The following is a 20,029-nucleotide window of genomic DNA, read 5'->3' on the forward strand; positions in this document are numbered from 1 at the left end:
ACAGTGCACCTGCCGCACACGGTAGCCAATCGGATTCCTGCCTTTGCCTACACCTTTTCCTCGTGGTTGCCACCTCGTGGGTGGTCCTATTGGGGTTTGTTGTTGTTCCGGCACGGGACCCCCTTGTGGCCCCAACTGGGCCTGTCTCTGGCCATCTGGTTCTCCAGAGGGAGAGGGAGAGAGGCGATTGGAACCTGTCTCCCCTCCGGGCTGTGTGGACTGGAGTAGGCCTTGGAGATAGTCCACTACCCGTCTAGCCTCGGCTAGCTGTTCTTCGAGAGGGAGGCACGTCTGTAACTGGCAGTCATCTGCAACGGACACTTCAGCTTGGATTGACTCGGGTAATACAGCTGTCTCTGGGTCGCTTGCTGCAACGACTCCCTGTGGCGGAGTAAAAGACATTATTTCCAGTCCCTCCGTCTCACTGGACACTAAAGGGGAGTCGATCAAATTCCAGTCAATCAAGTCAACGTCCAATTCGGTCAATGTAATGTCTGCAGAGGTTATCGGCATTATCTTGCTTTGGGTACGCATTCTACACCGGCCTCCTTTAACTACAAGGTTCTGTAATGGCCTGAATATCTTTGGCCATCTTTTCGTCACTTCTATTGTGACATCTCCAGTCGTTGAAATAGACAGATTGTCTACCCTTTCTATGGTCAGTGCATCTAACCCTCCGGTTGCTCCTATCTGTGTATTTTCCATTCTCACCTTCCTTCAATCACTCGTAACGTCACCGTTTGGAAAGCAAGTTTCTCTGTATTCAAACTATTTTTACCAAACTTGAGTTAATTTCACTCACACTTCTATATTGGTGTAAACAGGAATTGATAATCTCGGTCTTGTGATACTATACCCCCTGACTGTCAACAGTCTCTTCGATTTCCCTGTTGGGGTTCGGAATTGTCAGCGCTGGCCATCCGTCCTGGAGCAGCTGTGAAGAGAGAAACAAAAAATACACTTAATTATCAGTGACATTTGCCATTCACAATCCATCATTTGTCTTTAAGCATGGAATGTCGGGCATCTCCTAGACTATGATCATATGAGAGCATTTGTGCAATTTTCGTTTTGATTTATCAATGACACAGCCTTAATCTTTTTTCCAGTTGTCTCCATTGGAAACCCAGACTCTCAATCCTGTTGTCAAGATCCTCCTTAATACCACTCCGGGGAACTTATTTTCCATCAGCTGTTTCCTGAGATGGTGGTCAATCAGAAAGTTGTTATTTACAGCCTATCATTTCTAAACATCTGTATCGGACATTGTAATTTAGGTGAATAATCTCACTTTTACTCTAATCGTTCTTTGCAAATGACTATGTGTATGTGTAACTATATTTATTTCTGTCCGTGAAAGCCTAGTATGTATTTTGCTCATATTACATTACACATATCAGTAACACACATATTTTCCATTCACAATCTCTCACACAGTTATTATATATCCCCCGTAACACCTAACCCTTTAGGTGTTAAAATAACGCGCTCCTCACGGGAACAGAAATCAATTTTCAGTGCCTCATGTCACTGAAGTCCCCGTGCATTTAGAACAGTGTCACACAACCCGTTCATAACCACAGGCGGCGACACCATCCCCACATTGAAAATCCTGCCGACCAATGACATTCCACTGGCCAACTCGTCCTGTGGCCCACGGCATCACCCCCAGTTTGCAACCTGGAACGTGACACCCCGGGCCCCCTACTCAAGGATATTCAAAAATTATTCCACTCACAACCACTGCCACACACATACAGCACCTCTGACCCCACCGTAACCAGTCACCCATACACTCACACACAATATAATTCGACGCGCGTAGTGTGGCAGCGAGCCTTTGACGAGTGCACGCATAGCGCACCCCCGTTAATGCGCAGTGGCAGACAGCGAGCCCACCCCCGCCACGACGTTTAGCAGTCCCCGTACCCCTGGTAAAATGAAAAATGTGCGCAGTGTGACAACGAGCACCGACGAGTTGCACACAGCGCACAAGGCGTGGAGGCAGACAGTGAGCCACGACGAACTGTCTACCCACACCCCCATCGCAGGCGCAGCCGAGTAGAGTATTTATGCTCCGACTTACGGCCCACCAACATGAACTGGAACGGAGCCCCAGCCGGGGCCCGTCCAAATGTAAGGAAAGAAGTACGAGCGCCTTGTCGAACAAAGCGTAGCGCCAACGCCAGCCAACACCACTGCCAGCACTAGAAATTCCCTAAAAATAACAATAAAACTGAATTTGGAATAACAACATACGCATAATAAGTCCCAAACTCAGCCTACCGCCTTTGAAACCTTACAGTAAACAGCATTAAACAATATACCTAGCACTACACCGCGTTTGAAACCCATAAAAAAAAAACTCTATATACAGGCCCCAAACTAGGAGAGAAAGAGAAAGCGTTTCGGGGGGGCCGAGGGGGGGAAATACATGGAAGAGAGGCGGTGTCGAAATGAGGGGAGCGAGCGAGAGGGGGGGGTAAGAGAGAGAGAGAGAGAGGGAGAGGAAGAAAGAGAGAGAGAGAGAGAAAGAGAGAGAGAGAGGGGGGGAGGTGAGAGGGAGAGGGAGAGAGGAGGGAGGGAGGAGGGTGAGAGGGAGGGAGGAGGGTGAGAGAAGGAAGGAAAGAGAGGGGGGGGGTGAAAGAGAAAGAGAGAGAGCGGGAGGGGAGGTGAGAGGGAGAGAGAGAGAGAGAGAGAAAGAGAAAGAGAGAGAGAGAGAGAGAGAGAGAGAGGAAGAGAGAGAGAGAAAGCGAGGGGGAGAAAGAGAAGAGAGAGAGAGGAAGAGAGAGAGAGAAAGAGAAAGAGAGAGAGAGAGAGAGAGAGAGGAAGAGAGAGAGAGAAAGAGAGAGAGAGAGAGAGAGGGGGAGAAAGAGAAGAGAGGGGGAGAGAGAGTGTACAATGAAAACGTTCTGTGAGCAGAATCCAAACATATTCATCCTGTACACTTCTGCCCCCTACTGTATTCCCAATAAACTCCACCTTCCCCTTAACAATGGACGCTCGCCACCCCTACCAAGATGGACGCTCGGCACCCTCCCAAGATGGACGCTCGGAGCCCCGTCAAGATGGACGCTCGGAGCCCCGTCAAGATGGACGCCCCCTCGCGAGACATACCGAGAGTCCCGTCATGCCATGACGTCAGCACAGTTAGCTTAGCGCGCACCCTTATGACGTCACAACCGGCGATCGCTTTAGCCGTTAGCGTGGCTAGGTAGCATTAGCTTAGCTTCTCCCATGATCCCATAAAAACGCTTCCCAACGACCCGTTTCGCCGCGCGGGCCGTCCCCTCGCAACGTTAATATAATACCACATACCCCACAACAGAATCCTATTCCCCTCAAAACGCCAGTGTAGTGATCTAAACAGAAATATAAAAACATAATAGTAAAACACTAGTTTGACCCCTCCGTCGTCATTTCCGGCGAGCTTAGAACGACTTCCGGGTCCCCGTCTAGATTATCCCAACCACATTAAACATTACACATCTATTTTATCCGCCACGAATATGAAAACATTTAAGTGCCTTACTTATCCCCGTAATCTCAAGACACTATCGATCGACCTTATACATTTGAATTACGTCTACTTTTCCCTCCGTTTGCTCCGGTGCCTCAGAGGCTAACACAACAGCTAACCGCTGCTGCGTTCGACGGGCCTCGGAAAACCGGCGTTCATTAAACTTCCCCACGGCCAATCGGTGACTTAAATTACATAATAACATAACTATACTCTCACACATCCCACCAATCACTCCTAACCATAAACATTCGCCAACCATACATTCATACACGCTTCCTAACACAATTAAAAAGTACACAATTAAAAAGTACAAAATCAGCATTCACGCACATTACCGTCTCTCGAACGCCGCACGCGGCGCGACCGGTAAACCTTTCATTAAGCACTATTTTTGTTACAGCCTAACGCCGTCTAATCGCAACACGCCCGCCCGTGCCCAAGGCTAAAACCAGACCTACTTGTGCTAACTCTCTACTGTAGAAAATACTACGCAACGGCGTGCTTCAGTCTACTTCCTATAAGACATACAACGCACGGTGTCTACCTTGGTCCAACTCTGAGCACGAATCTAAGACATGTTCCTACTCCCTTACTTGGTCCGACTGGCAACGGCGCCCCGTTCATTGTGCTAACATTTTACATTAAAATATACTACGCACGGTGATTACAGAGCCGCCCTCCCCAGCCAGAACATTCAATTTAATTTTCCCTTACATCATGTCTACATGAGGTCAAATTCTTTAGTTTCTTTCCCCAACCCCTTGTTGTTCGAACTGAGCAGCCCATTCTTCTTCCACACTCACCTCTCTCACAGGAACGAAGCTCACGCAGTTGTGTCCTCTGTCGTCCGCCGATGAGGTTGATGAGTGAAGGGAAAAAAATCTCGTCCAGGGCCGCCACTTGTTCACGGGTCAAACGGCACCAAAAATGAAGTGGATTCCCAAGCTGTTTCGGTTCTGCTCTGCTTCAGAACCGGGTTGCCTAGTACTCTGCGTTGTGATTCAATACCTTAAAGCTGGGATCACTTCTCTTCAAACTGACTGAGCAGGCCAAAAGGCAGAAGGAATTAGGAGGAAGGTAGTTTAACAGTTGTTTAATCAAAGTTTAAGAGTGTATACAAATTACAATAAGAAGATGCTATGGTTGTTGATCACAAACACTATGCCGTAAGATGATACAACCAGACTAATATTACAGTATAAAGAATGATAATTGATAAGTTGTTGCTGGTCTTTGTTTGATAACAAAGACTTGGTTTTCCCTCCAAAAAGTCCTTTTGTTCTCGTTGCCTGCTTCCTTGGTGTTGATGGGTGAGATGGTAGGTGAGGTCCTGTCCTTGTGGGTTTGGTTGGTTCAGAGTCCTTCTGTTGTTCCTGAGTCCCTCTCCCCCCATCACACACCCATTATTATAGCCAAGGCCAGTCTCTTGGAGTTGATGACATCATCACATTATTGTCCCAATCACAAGCCTGCTAAGCTGGATTTGAAAATAAGGGTTTGGCTTATAGGCCAAACCCTCTTCACATTTCTGCAAATGGAGGCTGTATCAGCAATCTACCTTAATCAAAGTTTAAACATTGCATCATTTTCATTTCCTTATATCTATATTTGAATTACAATTGCCCACATATATATTTCTTTATCACTAAGTCTACTGACTTTCAGACAATATCTAACAAATCTAATCATTTAGCTTAATAGAATACATTTCAATACATAGAACAATCAATTAATCATCTTGAACATAAATGAAAATAGCACAGACACATTAACTAATTGTAAACATTTAAGTATGACCAAACCTAATTATATTTTAACTTACTTCAATGACTTAATTCAAGATTCAAATTACTATTTTAACAATATACCAGGAAATAGTTAGCTTGTTTGGAGATCTTCTGTGTGTGTGTATGTGTGTGTGTGAATGTGTGTGTGTGTGTGTGTGTGTGTGTGTGTGGATGTGTATTTGAAAATGTGTGTGTGTGAGTATGTGTGTGTGTCTGTCTGTGTCCCCCAGGCCGTAAAGCAGCTGATAACACTTCATGGGCGCTTTGATCCTTTTAACCTCATCACTGTGTGTGTGTGTGGATGTGTATGTGAAAATGTGTGTGTCTGAATGTGTGTGTGTGTGTGTGTGAATGTGTGTGTGTCTATGTATGTGTGTGTATTTGAAAATGTGTGTGTGTGAGTGTGTGTGTGTGTGTCTGAATGTGTGTGTGTCTATGTGTGTGTGAGTGTGTGTGTGTGTGTGGATGTGTGTGTGTGTGTGTGACAGGAAACTCCAGCGAAATAACATGTTTACGTGACCTTTTGTCTTTTGTTTTGATCTCACAGAGCCCATTGTCCCAGGCCATGGCAGATGGTCCTTGGGTTGCGGTCGTAGATAGAATCATTTGACCACTCACTTCATGTGTAAATCGACCTGTGGCCACAATGGCAATCACGTCTATGTAAACACACACACACAATCTATGAATTATTGTTTTGAGGCCCAAATATTTCTACACATTAGTTAATCATGATATATATGTTTGGATTTTACAACACGTTGAAGCGCAGATTCGGAAATAGATGGTTGCAGGTTGATGTGGAGTTATTATTTAATAATGGCTATTTTTACCATTATGGTTGTCTTATGTTGGGGCCGGGGCTCAGGTGGTTTTCGACCGATATCTTTATTGAATTTTATTTTTATTATTATTTGTGTTTATTGGACTAGTGGGGGTTTACTCAGGGGTTTATCTAGAGGGGGGTTAGAGTGGGGAGCGTCTTATTGGATCCATGTCTCTAGTGGGAAGTGATAGGAAGATGACCATCCTCAGTGGATGGGGCATAGGGTGGGGATTGGAGAGTGGGTATAGGGGGGCTTATAATACAACGGGTGGGTTAGGGTTTAGAGTAGAAGGAGGGGGGGTTGTAGCTGGGGTGGTATTTTTATGTGTTTTATGTACTGTTGTCTTATATGTGTGTAATTGTTCCTCCTCTGAACTCCTGGGATTGACCGTCTGGGCCCGCCTGGATCAGCGCATCTGTACTCAGCCTGGCTGCACTGGTATGTTCTCTACGCATTTAGACGAGCTCGACCATGGCTAAATTGAATATTTTAATTTGGAACGCAGGAGGGCTTAACGCCCCACACAAGCGTGCCAGTGTCCTTTGGCTATTGAAGAGGAGAAATATTGACCTTGCTCTCCTTAGTGAGACGCATTTATTGGTAGGTGACGTGTCAAGACTGGCAAATCGGCAATATCACGTTATCTCCTCATCCTCAGCCGATGATAAGACGAAAGGAGTAGTCATAGTTACAAGACGTAACCTTGATATCAAAGTCTTGGATGTATGGTCGGACACGGAGGGAAGGATTACTATAGCAAAAGTTGAATTCTTGCATAGGAAGATGGCTATAATAGCATTGTATGCTCCTAACACATTTGATTCAGCGTTCTATAATACAATCACGAAGAATATGTTGGAACTTAATGGATACGCTCTCATTGTGGGTGGCGATTTTAATGCGTGCTGGGATGCGGAGATGGATAGGTCCGGGCCCTCTGAAACGAGCGACCAAAAACGGGCCTCTAAGGCCCTTAGGATGTGGGCCAAGGACACGGGGCTCACAGACCTTTGGCGCTTATCCAACCCCACCCTCAAAGATTACTCTCACCTGTCAGCCAGACACAAAAGCTTCTCTCGAATTGACTATGCATTCGCGTCCCCTAATATGTTTGATAGTTTCGATGTCTCATTGGTTCCCTTGGCTCTCTCAGACCACAAGGGGATTTTCCTTACGGCAACCTTTGGCAGGCTCTCCGCAAGAGCTCCCAGATGGCGTTTTAATTCGACCTTGCTAAAGAACGATGACTTCTGTTCTGAGTTCAGGAGTAAACTAGCTGAATTTTTGCAGATCAACGTTGGCACAGTAGAAGACCCTAGGGTCCTGTGGAACGCATTGAAAGGATTTGTCAGGGGTCATGTCACACTATTTGCCTCCAATTTGCGAAAATCCCGGTCAAAAAAGCTAGAAGGACTGGAATCATTATATGCGGACCTATACGCATCCTTGCAAACTAACTATAATGAACGACTAAACACACAACGTAAGATAGTCAAAAAAGAAATAAACTCCATACTTAAACAACAGTCTGAGTTCTTGATACATAGGACAAGACAAAATTACTATTTTCACGGCTCCAGACCTAGCCATCTATTGGCAATGAAAATACGCTCAAATGATCATTTCTCGGATATCCCCTCGATTAGGACGAGCCAGGGTGCAGTCACTACTGATTCGAAAAAGATCAATGACACTTTTAAAGAGTTTTACTCACAGTTATATAGCTCAGAGGGTAATCTTGATGACTCTAAATTTGAATAGTTCATTGGCGGGCTTGAGATACCCCACATTTCTGAGGAAGAGGCCAAGGAACTGGGGAGACCGATTACTCTCGTGGAATTGAGGGAGACGATTGTTGAAATGCAGAGGGGTAAGGCACCAGGCTGGGATGGTATGCCACCCGAAGTGTATTTAGCTTTCTGGGACCAACTGGGTCCATTGATGCTCGATATGATCAATTACGCTATCGAACAAGGGGAGTTCTCAAGAGATGTCAATATGGCGTTGATTTCTTTACTTCTCAAGAAGGACAAAGATCCCAATGATTGTGGTAGCTATAGACCCTTGAGTCTTCTCGGGCCGATTTAAAAGTGTTTGCCAAGGTGCTGGCCCGTCGCCTGCAGAGATTTATGTCTGTATTGGTACACTGCGATCAAACTGGTTTTATCCCGGGGCGTCTGGCTGCAGATAATCTTAGGAGGCTGTTGCATGTAATCGATAACAGTAAAGACAATACAACTCCATCCACAGTTCTGTCTTTGGATGCCATGAAGGCGTTTGACAGACTTGAGTGGTCATACCTGTGGAAGGTACTTGAGGTCATGGGTCTTGGGAAGAGTTTTATTCATATGATTAAAGTCCTGTATGCCTCGCCGTCTGCGATGATACTGACAGGCAAAAACTGTTCCACACTCTTTCCAGTCTCCAGATCTTCTAGACAGGGTTGTCCTCTGAGCCCAGGACTGTTCGCGCTTTCCCTCGAACCTTTGGCCCAATTTATTAGGCAATCGGAGGACATCGTCCCCATAATGGTCAATAATACTCCACACAAAATTGCTCTCTATGCGGATGACCTGCTGATTTTCATGGACGACCCCTCCCGGTCGGCCACAAAATTATTGAGGATAATCGACGACTTTGGTAAATTGTCAGGCTTTAAGATTAATTGGAACAAATCAGCCTGCCTACCTCTTAATGAACTGGCCAAGGCGGTACGACTACCAGCTGATATCCCCATAGTAGAACATTTTAAATACTTGGGCATAGAGATATTCCCCACGCTGAACCAAACTACTAAGTACAACTTCACGGGTACTTATGATAAAATACGCCAGGATCTAGACAGGTGGTCGTCCCTTCCTAACTCCTTACAAGCCCGGGCTTCCATAATCAAAATGAACATCCTGCCTAGGATAAATTTTATTAGCTCAATGCTCCCCCTGCCCCCTCCAATAGACCACTGGCGCAAGGTACAATCGATGGTGTCTAAGTTTATCTGGAATAACAAACGCCCGAGAATCAAAAGGGCTACTACTCAACGTAGAAAACAAGATGGGGGCCTCGCAATCCCTGATTTTAAACTTTATTTCTGGTCCTTTTCACTGAGACCTCTGATGTGCTGGCTAGACCCTGTAGAGGCTGTATCGTGGCGCTCCTTAGAAGCGGCGGCGGTATCTCCGCTAAGATTGCAGGATGTAGTGTACTCCACTGTCTCTATTTCGAAATGCCGGCTGAGGTATGGACCGATCATAACTCACGTGATTCAAACGTGGCGTAATGTACAGAGGTCGTGTGGGGTTAAATGCCCATGGCACCTGGACTCTCCGATTTTTAATAACCAGCAATTACTTGTTGGACACAAGCCGGTTAATATTCCTCAATGGCAAAGGAGGGGAGTGCATACTCTGGAGGATATTTATGATAAGAACGGCCTCTGTGCATTTCAGGACTTAAGAGAATTTTATGATCTTCCCGGCGAGTCCTTCTTTCTTTACCTTCAACTAAGGTCAGCACTGAGGGCGCATGGCGTACCGTGGGCTCAGGCCTCGCACCCACATTTCATACTTATCTTGTCATGCACAGTCTCTGGAGCGCAACAGTAAGAAGCATTTTGTACAAAAGTATTCTGTACTTCTGTATGACAACTATTAAAGAAACTTGAACTTGAAACTTGAAACACACCCCTTCCTCAGGCTCATAGTGGACAGGACGACATCCAGAGGGTTTGTCTCCGACTTTTATACGCTCTTAATTCAATCCACGTATAAAAATGTATCATTGGATACAATCTGGCGTGTGGATATCCCGGAGTTGGACCCCGAGTTTGACTGGGATGATGTTTGGGCAAATGTGGCATTATCTTCCCGCAACCCCAATCACCAGCAAATTAATTTTAATTATATTCATAGGACCTATCTTACACCTAGGAAGCTATATGCTATGGGACTGATAACCGACTCTCGGTGCACTTTGTGCTCTCAAAAGGCCACTGGCGCACTTATATGCATATGTATTGGGATTGCCCACCAGTGGCCCGCTTCTGGAGGTCAATAACGGACAAACTTTCAGATCTGTGTGGCTTAACTATCCCATTCACAGCTGTTACGCTACTCCTGAACGATATAACGACACTACCCGCGCGCCGTCCGTACAACTGAAAAGGGTTGTCCTAGCGGGCGTCACAGCAGCGAAGAAGCTAATAGCAATGAGATGGAAGGAGCCTGAGAAGCTTACAATGATTAACTGGTCCCTAACTCTATTGGATGTGATTTATCTTGAGATATCCACGGCCCGGGTGATCGGGGTAGGGCAGGCTGGAATTGACCTGTGGTTCGCAGCAGCTGAGAAGGTAAAGACCGCAGTGTGCGGCTGAGCGGGGTTGGGGCGCTTGATCGGGGGGGTCCGGCGGTCTCTGGGGAGGGGGAGGAGGAAATGTCTTGTCTGTCTTGGTTTTTGTCTTGTCCTTCTTAACTTTGACTGGGGGGATTTTAGGGGGGGTTGGTATTTAGCTATTCTGCGCTATATGTCAATTCACATGCCATCTCCCTAAGGGACTAATATTGGCAGACTGATTGACCTGTCAACCAACTTGGAGGAAGAATTTCTTTCTTCTTACACTTTACCTTCTGCGAGTTTGGCAGTCTTGAACATGTGTAAGGGACCTAGGCTATCTACAGTAAATCTGCGGCAACACTCTCATAAACAATCTTTTAAGTCACTCCACTTTGTAAAGGTGGGGAAAGGTTGCCATGTTTTGAAGACCCTTTTTGTTATTGAAGTAGCCATCTATATTTGATAGGTTGGACGCTGTTTCTTTTTCTTTTTGTCTTTATAATTTATTATTCTGTATTATTATTGTTTGTTATTCTCCTGTGAAGTTATGTTTTTTTGTTACTGTGGTTATTGTGTTGTCCTGTTTCATGTAATTAATAATAAAAAAAAATTTATCAAAAAGAATTTGCACTACAACTCATATCATCACAACTTACTGTAAATTGTACCTCATCCCATTTCTGCATTGTACTGTATATTGTATTGTAACTCAGTTACTTTTCTACTCTGCATTGTATATTGTATATATGTACATTGAACACTTTTGTCTACGTACTTGACTTCTATTTTATACTTATTATACTATTTTATACTTATCTATTTTTATCTAGCACAATCTCTGGAGCAAAACAGAAAGAAGCATTTTATATAAAAGTACTCTGTATTTTTGTATGACAACTAATAAAGAAACTTGACCTGATGTTCTCTACTCTCCAGTTTAATAGTGAATTAGTTGACCTGATGTTCTCTACTCTACAGTTTAATAGTGAATTAGTTTACCTGATGTTCTCTACTCTCCAGTTTAATCAGTTCATCATTCTGGGCTCTAATTGGACAACTATTTTAAATACCACGACCACAGGGTATCACTCGAGATAATCAGAAAACATTTGTTGATGCTCTGACTGTGACATCATTCAGGCATAGTAGTTGTGCTCCTGTGGGGGAACCATCTTGAGGAGTCTGTATAGCAATGCTGCTCTCACAACATGAAATGACTACACCTAGGGGCTAGATCCACAAAGAATGGATTGCACGGTGCTAATTGCACCCTTACTTACAATTCATTATGAATTGAAAATGGGGGACCCTGATGTAAACAAGACAAAAGTCTTTCTCTGGTCTGCATCTCCTTAACAATTGTGTGTATTGAGTCGTACTGTATTGTACCCATTCTGCAATCTGTTAATAAGATTTTCATTCAATCAATCACAGCGCACCACTGCATTCACCTTGACACATTCATTCATTACTGGACATCACCACATCTCGTGAGTCACATGGTGTACATTAGATGGCCTAGAGGTGGAGAAACAGACCAGAATCCAAAAGGCCACTGGTTTCACCCCTGTGTGAATTTCTACTATGAGCTAAGGGTGGCTGGTGTTACATCTTTGCCAAAGTGCCCTTGAACAAGTAAGTAAGTAAGTAAGTAAGTAAGTAAAGTTTATTTATATAGCACTTTTCACAGAGACAACTCACAAAGTGCTTTACATACAGCAGAAATTAAATAAAATAAAAAGCAAGAACCATTCAAGAGATAAGAGACAGAACAAAACACAATGCATCACAGAGAAACAAAACTAAACGAAAGACATATTTTATACCTGGAGGAGAAGCTCAAACATTACCCAAAGGCCTGTTTAAACGGTAATGTTTTTAGCTGATTTAAAAAAAATTAAACAGACGCTACAGCTCTTAGGCCACGAGGAAGGGCATTCCAGAGTCTAGGCGCTACAGACTGAAAGGCTCTGTCACCTTTGGTGATCAGCCTGGTGCGCGGAATGACCAACAGATCCTGGTCAGCTGTCCTCAGGGTCCTGCTGGGCACATATGGTTCCAGCAGGTCAGTTAAATATTCTGGTGCCTGGCCGTGCAGAGCTCTGAAAGTGAGCACCAGGACTTTGAAATTAATTCTAAAATGTATAGGAAGCCAGTGCAAGGAAGCCAGAACTGGAGTAATGTGACACCTTCTGCTTGATCTGGTTAGCAATCTTGCAGCAGTATTTTGGATGAACTGGAGGCGGTCTATGGATGATTTATTGAGGCAGGTGAGAACCGAATTGCAGTAGTCTAGACGAGAAGAAACGAAGGCATGGCTGATCAACTCTAGGTCAGAATGGGAAACCATCGACCTGAGCTTAGCAATATTCCTGAGATGGAAAAAACAGATGCGGGTCACCGACTTGATATGGGTGTCGAGGTGCATGGCCTGAACAAGACACTACTAACCTTTAGCAGATAAATCATACCCCCCCAACAAACCACTAACCGCCTCGGCCAGTCCTTCGTACCAGCGACCATCAGGCTCCACAACAGCAGCCAGAGAACTAACGTTGGCATAACTCAAGAACTATTACGAATGTCTGATCACTAAGTGTGTCTGACTCTTACCACCTAACCTGCAAGGTATAACGTATATCATGCCAGTTGGTACCTTGTGTATACCGCACCTGTGTATACTGTTTAAATGCTAAATGGTTTATTCAAAGCTCTTTACAATTTTGTTCCTCACATTCACCCATTCACTCACACAGTGGAGGCAACCATGCAAGGTGCCAACCTGCACATCGGGAGCAATTAGGGGTAAAGTGTCTTGCTCAAGGACACTTCAACACGCTGCTCGGGAGGAACGTGAATCGAACCAGGAACCTTCCAACTACCAGATGACCGATCTACCTCCTGAGCCACTGTCGTCCCACAGTGTATGAGTACTTTACTTACTCATAGTATATACTCCGATTCTAATTCTTTATTGCCCATATTTATTGTAACATATAATATAATTGATAGGGCATATAGAACCTCATCTGCACCTTTTTTTGTCCACTTTTTCTCCCCATTTTTTTATTTTTCTTCCATCCCAATTTCGTATTTCCAATTATTCCTTCCCCTGTCTTGGACGTTGCTAGACTATGCCTCCCACTGGTCGGCTGTAGTGAGGATAGAAGCCTTGCATCACGTGTCCCCTCCGGTACACGAGGAGGCAGCCTGTCTCATCTTTTCACCGCAGCAGCTCGAACTCTCAGTGGCGAGGAGTAACGCGTGGGAGGCTCACGCTATCCCCGATACTTCCTGTTTCCGCCGCACCGGTGTCACCCAACCGACCTGTAGGAGTCGCTGTCCACAACGTCCAATCCCCACCCACCGGCTTTCCCACCCTCTAACACTTGCCAATTGTGTTAGTATGACGGCCGACCAAGCCGGTAGCAACGCCGAGAGCTGGGCTCTATACCAGCATATCCTACGTTAGTGGCGAGCGCCTTGCTCACGGCGCCACTCAGCCGCCCACTTTTTATTTTTTTTAACTATGTTTATTGGTATTTTTATTTTTCTGTTTACAGCATCAGTATACATAGTAATCAGACAACATCAAGTCAGAAACTGCTGCTAACTGCCCCCCTCCCACTCCCCTCCGCCTGTAACTGTTCCGCAACAGTAAGTGACTTCCGGGGTAGGCCTGATTGGCCCCGACAGGCACGTGACGCGGCAAACTCAGGACGCGCAACGAGGCTGCTGAGAGCTGTCGCGCGGAAATAGGCTGTCTATTGCCATTCTCTAACACAAACTCTAACCTTAACCAGCTCCTTAACAGCGCCTAAACTTAACCGTTCTAACCTTAACCAACTCCGAAACAATGCCTAACCTTAACCTTAACCTTAACCATGCCTAACCTTAACCATAGAAAGAATATTGCCATTCTCTAAGACAAACTCTAACCTTAACCAGCTCCTTAACAGCGCCTAAACTTAACCGTTCTAACCTTAACCAACTCCGAAACAATGCCTAACCTTAACCTTAACCTTAACCATGCCTAACCTTAACCGGCGAAAGAATACACGTTAAAAAAAAATCATGTTAAAAAAAAAAGATTTGATGGGATTCGAACTCACCAACAACGGACCGCAGGATCGCAGGACCGCTGCTCTGCCAGGTGAGCTGAAGCGCCGAATGAAAGTCATGGCGTATTTGGACGGTTACGTAATTCCGCAAGCTCTGCCGCTCGGCTCCGCGGAGCGTGCCGCGCGGCAGAGAAAGTTGCGCGTCACGTGCCTGTCGGGGCCAATCAGGCCTACCCCGGAAGTAACTTACTGTTGCGGATAAGCTATAAGCCTCCCCTCCCCACGCCGGACGTGTCTATGCCAAATACAACGGCGTTCGGTTTCCGGGTTCCTCTGATTGGCCACTAAGCCCACGTGACCGCGCGCTAGCACGCCCCCCTTATCGCCCACTCTCGCGCTGTGAAGCGGAAGAGCCAGCGGGGCGAGGCGTGGTTTCTCCCCAGCTCCGTGCAATAGTATCCAGCTGCAGCCGAACAGACCGCAGCGCTTACAAGCCCCGCACATAGCAACCCCTCGCTTCCATTGGCTGATTTTGGTCACGTGATTTTGGGTCACGTTGCACGTTGCACTGCGGGATTGATTGATTGATTGATTGAAAACTTTATTAACAGATTGCCGTATGATTTGGGTCACGTTGCACTGCGGGATTGATTGATTGATTGATTGATTGATTGATTGATTGATTCATTGATTGAAAACTTTATTAACAGATTGCCGAATGGGTACACGTGACCACAGGCCCTGATTGATTGATTGAAAACTTTATTAACAGATTGTAGAATGGGTACACGTGACCTGACCGATTGATTGATTGATTGATTGATTGATTGATTGATTGATTGATTGATTGATTGATTGATTGAAAACTTTATTAACAGATTGCAGAATGGGTACAGTGACCGATTGATTGATTGATTTATTGATTTATTGATTTATTGAAAACTTTATTAACAGATTGTATAATGGGTACAGTGACCGATTGATTGATTGATTGATTCATTGATTGAAAACTTTATTAACAGATTGCCGAATGGGTACACGTGACCACAGGCCCTGATTGATTGATTGAAAACTTTATTAACAGATTGTAGAATGGGTACACGTGACCTGATTGATTGATTGATTGATTGATTGATTGATTGATTGAAAACTTTATTAACAGATTGCAGAATGGGTACAGTGACCGATTGATTGATTGATTTATTGATTTATTGATTTATTGAAAACTTTATTAACAGATTGTATAATGGGTACAGTGACCGATTGATTGATTGATTGATTTATTGATTGATTGATTGAAAACTTTATTAACAGATTGCCGAATGGGTACACGTGACCACCACAGGCCCTGATTGATTGATTGAAAACTTTATTAACAGATTGTAGAATGGGTACACGTGACCTGACCGATTGATTGATTGATTGATTGATTGATTGATTGATTGATTGATTGATTGAAAACTTTATTAACAGATTGTAGAATGGGTACACGTGACCTGACCGATTGATTGATTGATTGATTGATTGATTGATTGATTGATTGATTTATTGATTTATTGAAAACTTTATTAACAGATTGTATAATGGGTACAGTGACCGATTGATTGATTGATTTATTGATTTATTGGTTTATTGATTTATTGATTGATTGATTGAAAACTTTATTAACAGATTGCAGAATGCAGTACAGCTCAATACACACAATTGTTAAGGGGATGCAGACCATGCAGTACTGTTACATTTGTGACATACAGTAAATATATACAAGGGGGAGGGAACTGTACATTTATGATGAATTGAAAATGGAAGTCTTTCTCTGGTCTGCATCCCCTTAACAATTGTGTGTATTGAGCTGTACTGCAGATATATTTCAATTGCCTTACTTATTTACATAAGTATTATAGGCCTACAGCAGTATTGTACAGACAGTCTGTGTGAAGTCTGTGTGGTTATCCAGCTGCACAAAGGCAGAGCAAGAGGCTCTACAGAGGGTGGTGAAGGCGGCAGGCAGGATTGTCGGGACTCCTCTATCAAACATCACCTCCGTCTTCACCTCCCGCTGCCTCCACCGCTCCAAGTGTATCATCAAGGACCAGTCTCACCCAGCACATCACCTCTTTCAGCTCCTTCCCTCAGGGAGGAGATACCGGTCCATACATGCCAAGAGTTAAATATTTAAGAACAGCTTTTTCCCCCAAGCAGTCAGACTGTTAAACGCTCATTGACTGTCCCCTCACGTGCACCATGCACTTACCTGGACTTGATAATCACTGTTACCACTCATCATGCACTTTATTTAAAATATTCTGTTATGTACAGTGTTATATGTGTTTCATGTATGTATATATTGTACTACGGTCTGTGGGAGCTCCCCTGAAATTTCACTCACGGTCATATAAGAGTTTTAATGTAGAAGGTTTTATTAATGAAATGTTGGGTATAAACTGGGAGGAGGTATGTTGTGAGGATGACCCAGAGGTTGCACTGGACTTATTTATGTCAGAAACAAATCAGCCCCATGGATAGATAGTAGCTTTTAATGAATTTTAATGAATGAGAGAGACATACTGTAGCCAAAAAAGCATCAGTGTGTTCCAGTTCTGCAGATGACAGACAAAAGTACCGTTCCTTACGTAATCAAGTCACAAAGTTAAATAAGGTGAGAAAAAGGGAATATTTTAAACCATGGTTATATGATGTGAGAAATGATGGTAAAAATCTATGGAATGTTTTAAATCAAATTATGGGTAGAAAATCCAATGTCTGTACACCTTTTGTTGAGTCATATGGAATTGTCCTAACCAAACCATGTGATATTGCCAACCATTTTAATGATTTTTATGCAAGTAAGATATCTCAGCTCAGGCAGGGAATGCACATCTCAAACAATACAAAATCAAATGACATAATTAAGAATATCATAATGAAAGATAAAGGGTGTACATTTGATTTTCAACAGGTTGAGGTTAGTGATATTGAAAGGTTACTCCAGGCTCTACCTGACAGCAAGTTAGCTGGCACAGACAACTTGGATAGTAAATTATTGAGAATTACTGCTACGATCATAGCAAGTCCAGTGTCATATTATTAATAGATGTATACAAGTGGGACTATGTCCAAAGAGATGGAAGGAGGCTAAGGTTACTCCTTTACCCAAAGACTCCAAATCAGTTTTTAATGAGGGCAACTCCAGACCTAATATAGAAAAGATAGAAAGGCTGACAAAGAGAAGAAGAGTGGAGCAGAAGCTGGAGAAAGAAAAAGATGGAAATATTTGAGCATTCTCAGTTTTTTAGAGCCACACTTGCAAGACAGGGAGACCAGCAGCTATTTCAGGGAGATGGAGAGCCAGCAGACTGTGGACTCCTTGCTTGCCTCCATCATATATGTCAGAGGTAATAATTGACTTTAGGGCCTGATCACTTCAGTGCAAGCAGGGAGTAGGAGATGAAGGTTGTTGTGGAATATTCCAATGAGCCAAACAGTGAAGCTGTAGGAATTCAGATCGAGTCAATTTGTATAAAAATATAGAACAGTTTATTTCTGTTTCCATGCCCACAGAAAAGTGCTCAGTTCATCATCAGAGACCAGAATGTCATATCTCCTTCCTCAACCTTGGCTGTTGTTTATAAGAAGGCCGTCAGACTGTAACCTAGTGTCTTTGCCTAGTATACTAGTTGATCATATATTAACTAGTCAAAAGCTGTACAGAGATTTAACACAGATGGACATAGATAACATTTCCAGTCACAAGGTTTTTATTGTTAAACATTCACAGAATGTGTGTGAGATACCACTGATGTAATCAGGTTTGTTTACATAAATGGCAAACTATATATATATATATAGCTTTGGCATTTTGTGGAAAACTGGAAAAAGTGGAAACTTAATTTAATTATTCTAGTTTTATCTCCAAAACTGAAATATTCTGTCGTCTGTCACCCAGACGACCCAAGGTTTGAGCAGTGAGGAGGAGGGCCCTGGTCCATCCACAACACTGCCCCGCTCTGCACCACCAGCGGAGATAGCTGCTCCACCACCTGCTGCACAGAGGGAGGTCCCTGGCACCTCCATCGTCCGTCGGGGACATAACAGCTCTGCACCACCAGCGGAGATAGCTGCTCCACCACCTGCTCCACAGAGGGAGGTCCCTGGCACCTCCATCGTCCGTCGGGGACATAACAGCTCTGCACCACCAGCGGAGATAGCTGCTCCACCACCTGCTCCACAGAGGGAGGTCCCTGGCACCTCCATCGTCCGTCGGGGACATAACAGCTCTGCACCACCAGCGGAGATAGCTGCTCCACCACCTGCTGCACACGGGGACATAACCGCAGGGCAGGGCTCCTCCTCCACCACCACCACCCGCCTGACTACCTACCAGCAGGAAACAGCAATGAAAATTTTTTATTGAGCCTGCTGCCAGCTTTGGACACACTTGATGGTGAAAATAATTCACTTTTAGTAGAAAAAGGGGGTAACCACTGCGCTCAGACAGGTGCGTAGTCCAACATTAATTAAGTTGCAAAAAAGGAGGTAGGGACCGCACTCAGAATATCGTTGTTTTTATTTTCAAGTTGTTATAGCGCACAAAACGTTTTCAGCCATCCGGCCTTCATCAGTGTGCACAGCAGTGCGCTATAACAACTTGAAAATAAAAACAACGATATTCTGAGTGCGGTCCCTACCTCCTTTTTTGAAAAGAATTCACTTGTCAGAATGAAAATCCAGCAGGTTTTGCATGAGGCTCAGTTTCCAGTTGAGTTGTAGGTTCTTTGTTTTATTGTAATCAGTTCAATTGTTTTTAGGTTTACTTGTTTTTAATGATTTAATTTAATTGTAATCAGTTTAATTTACCTGTGCCTTTGATGATCTGTAAATAAAATAAATATGCACTGTTCTAATAATCAATTCAATGTCTAAATGTATCTGTGCCCATAATTGTAATATGTATATATGCATTGGTCAAAGTTTAATCTTGATTTGCATCGTAATAGCCAAAACATTATGCTAGTTATGAATAACATTTATACAAAATTGTTGGTAATAAATAGTTATTGTACAAGGACAATCTTGGTTGAGCATGGGAACAACTCTCTCAACACAAAGTAGGTGGCTCTGAAAAGAGCCTTTGGGTGGCTCTGAAAAGAGCCTTTGGGTGAATACGGGAGGTAGGAGTAGGAGGTCCTCAGATGATCCCATTCTGCCATGGCACCTATCCTGCAGCTGAGCAGCTGAGAAGTACCCAGTGAAGGTTTCCCTGACAGTAATGGCCTCTCTGGTGGCGTTGTTGCTTCCCATCCTTCTGAGGGCCTGGGCACCAAGGAGTGGCTCTGCTGGCACCACAGGCACTGGCACAGATCCATCGTCCCACCTGATTGATTGATTGATTGATTGAAAACATTATTAATTGCAGAATGGGTACAATACAGTACAGCTCAATACAAACAACTGTTAAGGGGATGAAAGACTTTCATCTTGTTTACATCAGGGTCCCCC

The 20,029-nt window shown here is 44.1% G+C and overlaps 1 protein-coding gene across 1 annotated transcript in view; it reads left to right on the forward strand.

Moving 5' to 3' along the window:
* The window catches only part of LOC311231753 (uncharacterized protein), a gene marked incomplete at its 3' end in the record, with an annotated part of 56,388 nt that extends 36,620 nt beyond the window's left edge, over positions 1-19,768 (forward strand). The window contains exons 3-4 of the mRNA XM_084318376.1: positions 18,477-18,785; positions 19,757-19,768. Coding sequence (XP_084174502.1) covers positions 18,477-18,785; positions 19,757-19,768 — 321 coding nt within the window. The remainder of the gene's footprint in view (positions 1-18,476; positions 18,786-19,756) is intronic.
* Between the last annotated feature and the right edge of the window lie 261 nt (positions 19,769-20,029).

This window comes from Notolepis coatsorum (genome assembly GCF_963971535.1).
Source record: "Notolepis coatsorum genome assembly, chromosome: 7".
In the NCBI taxonomy this organism is placed as follows: Eukaryota; Metazoa; Chordata; class Actinopteri; order Aulopiformes; family Paralepididae; genus Notolepis; species Notolepis coatsorum.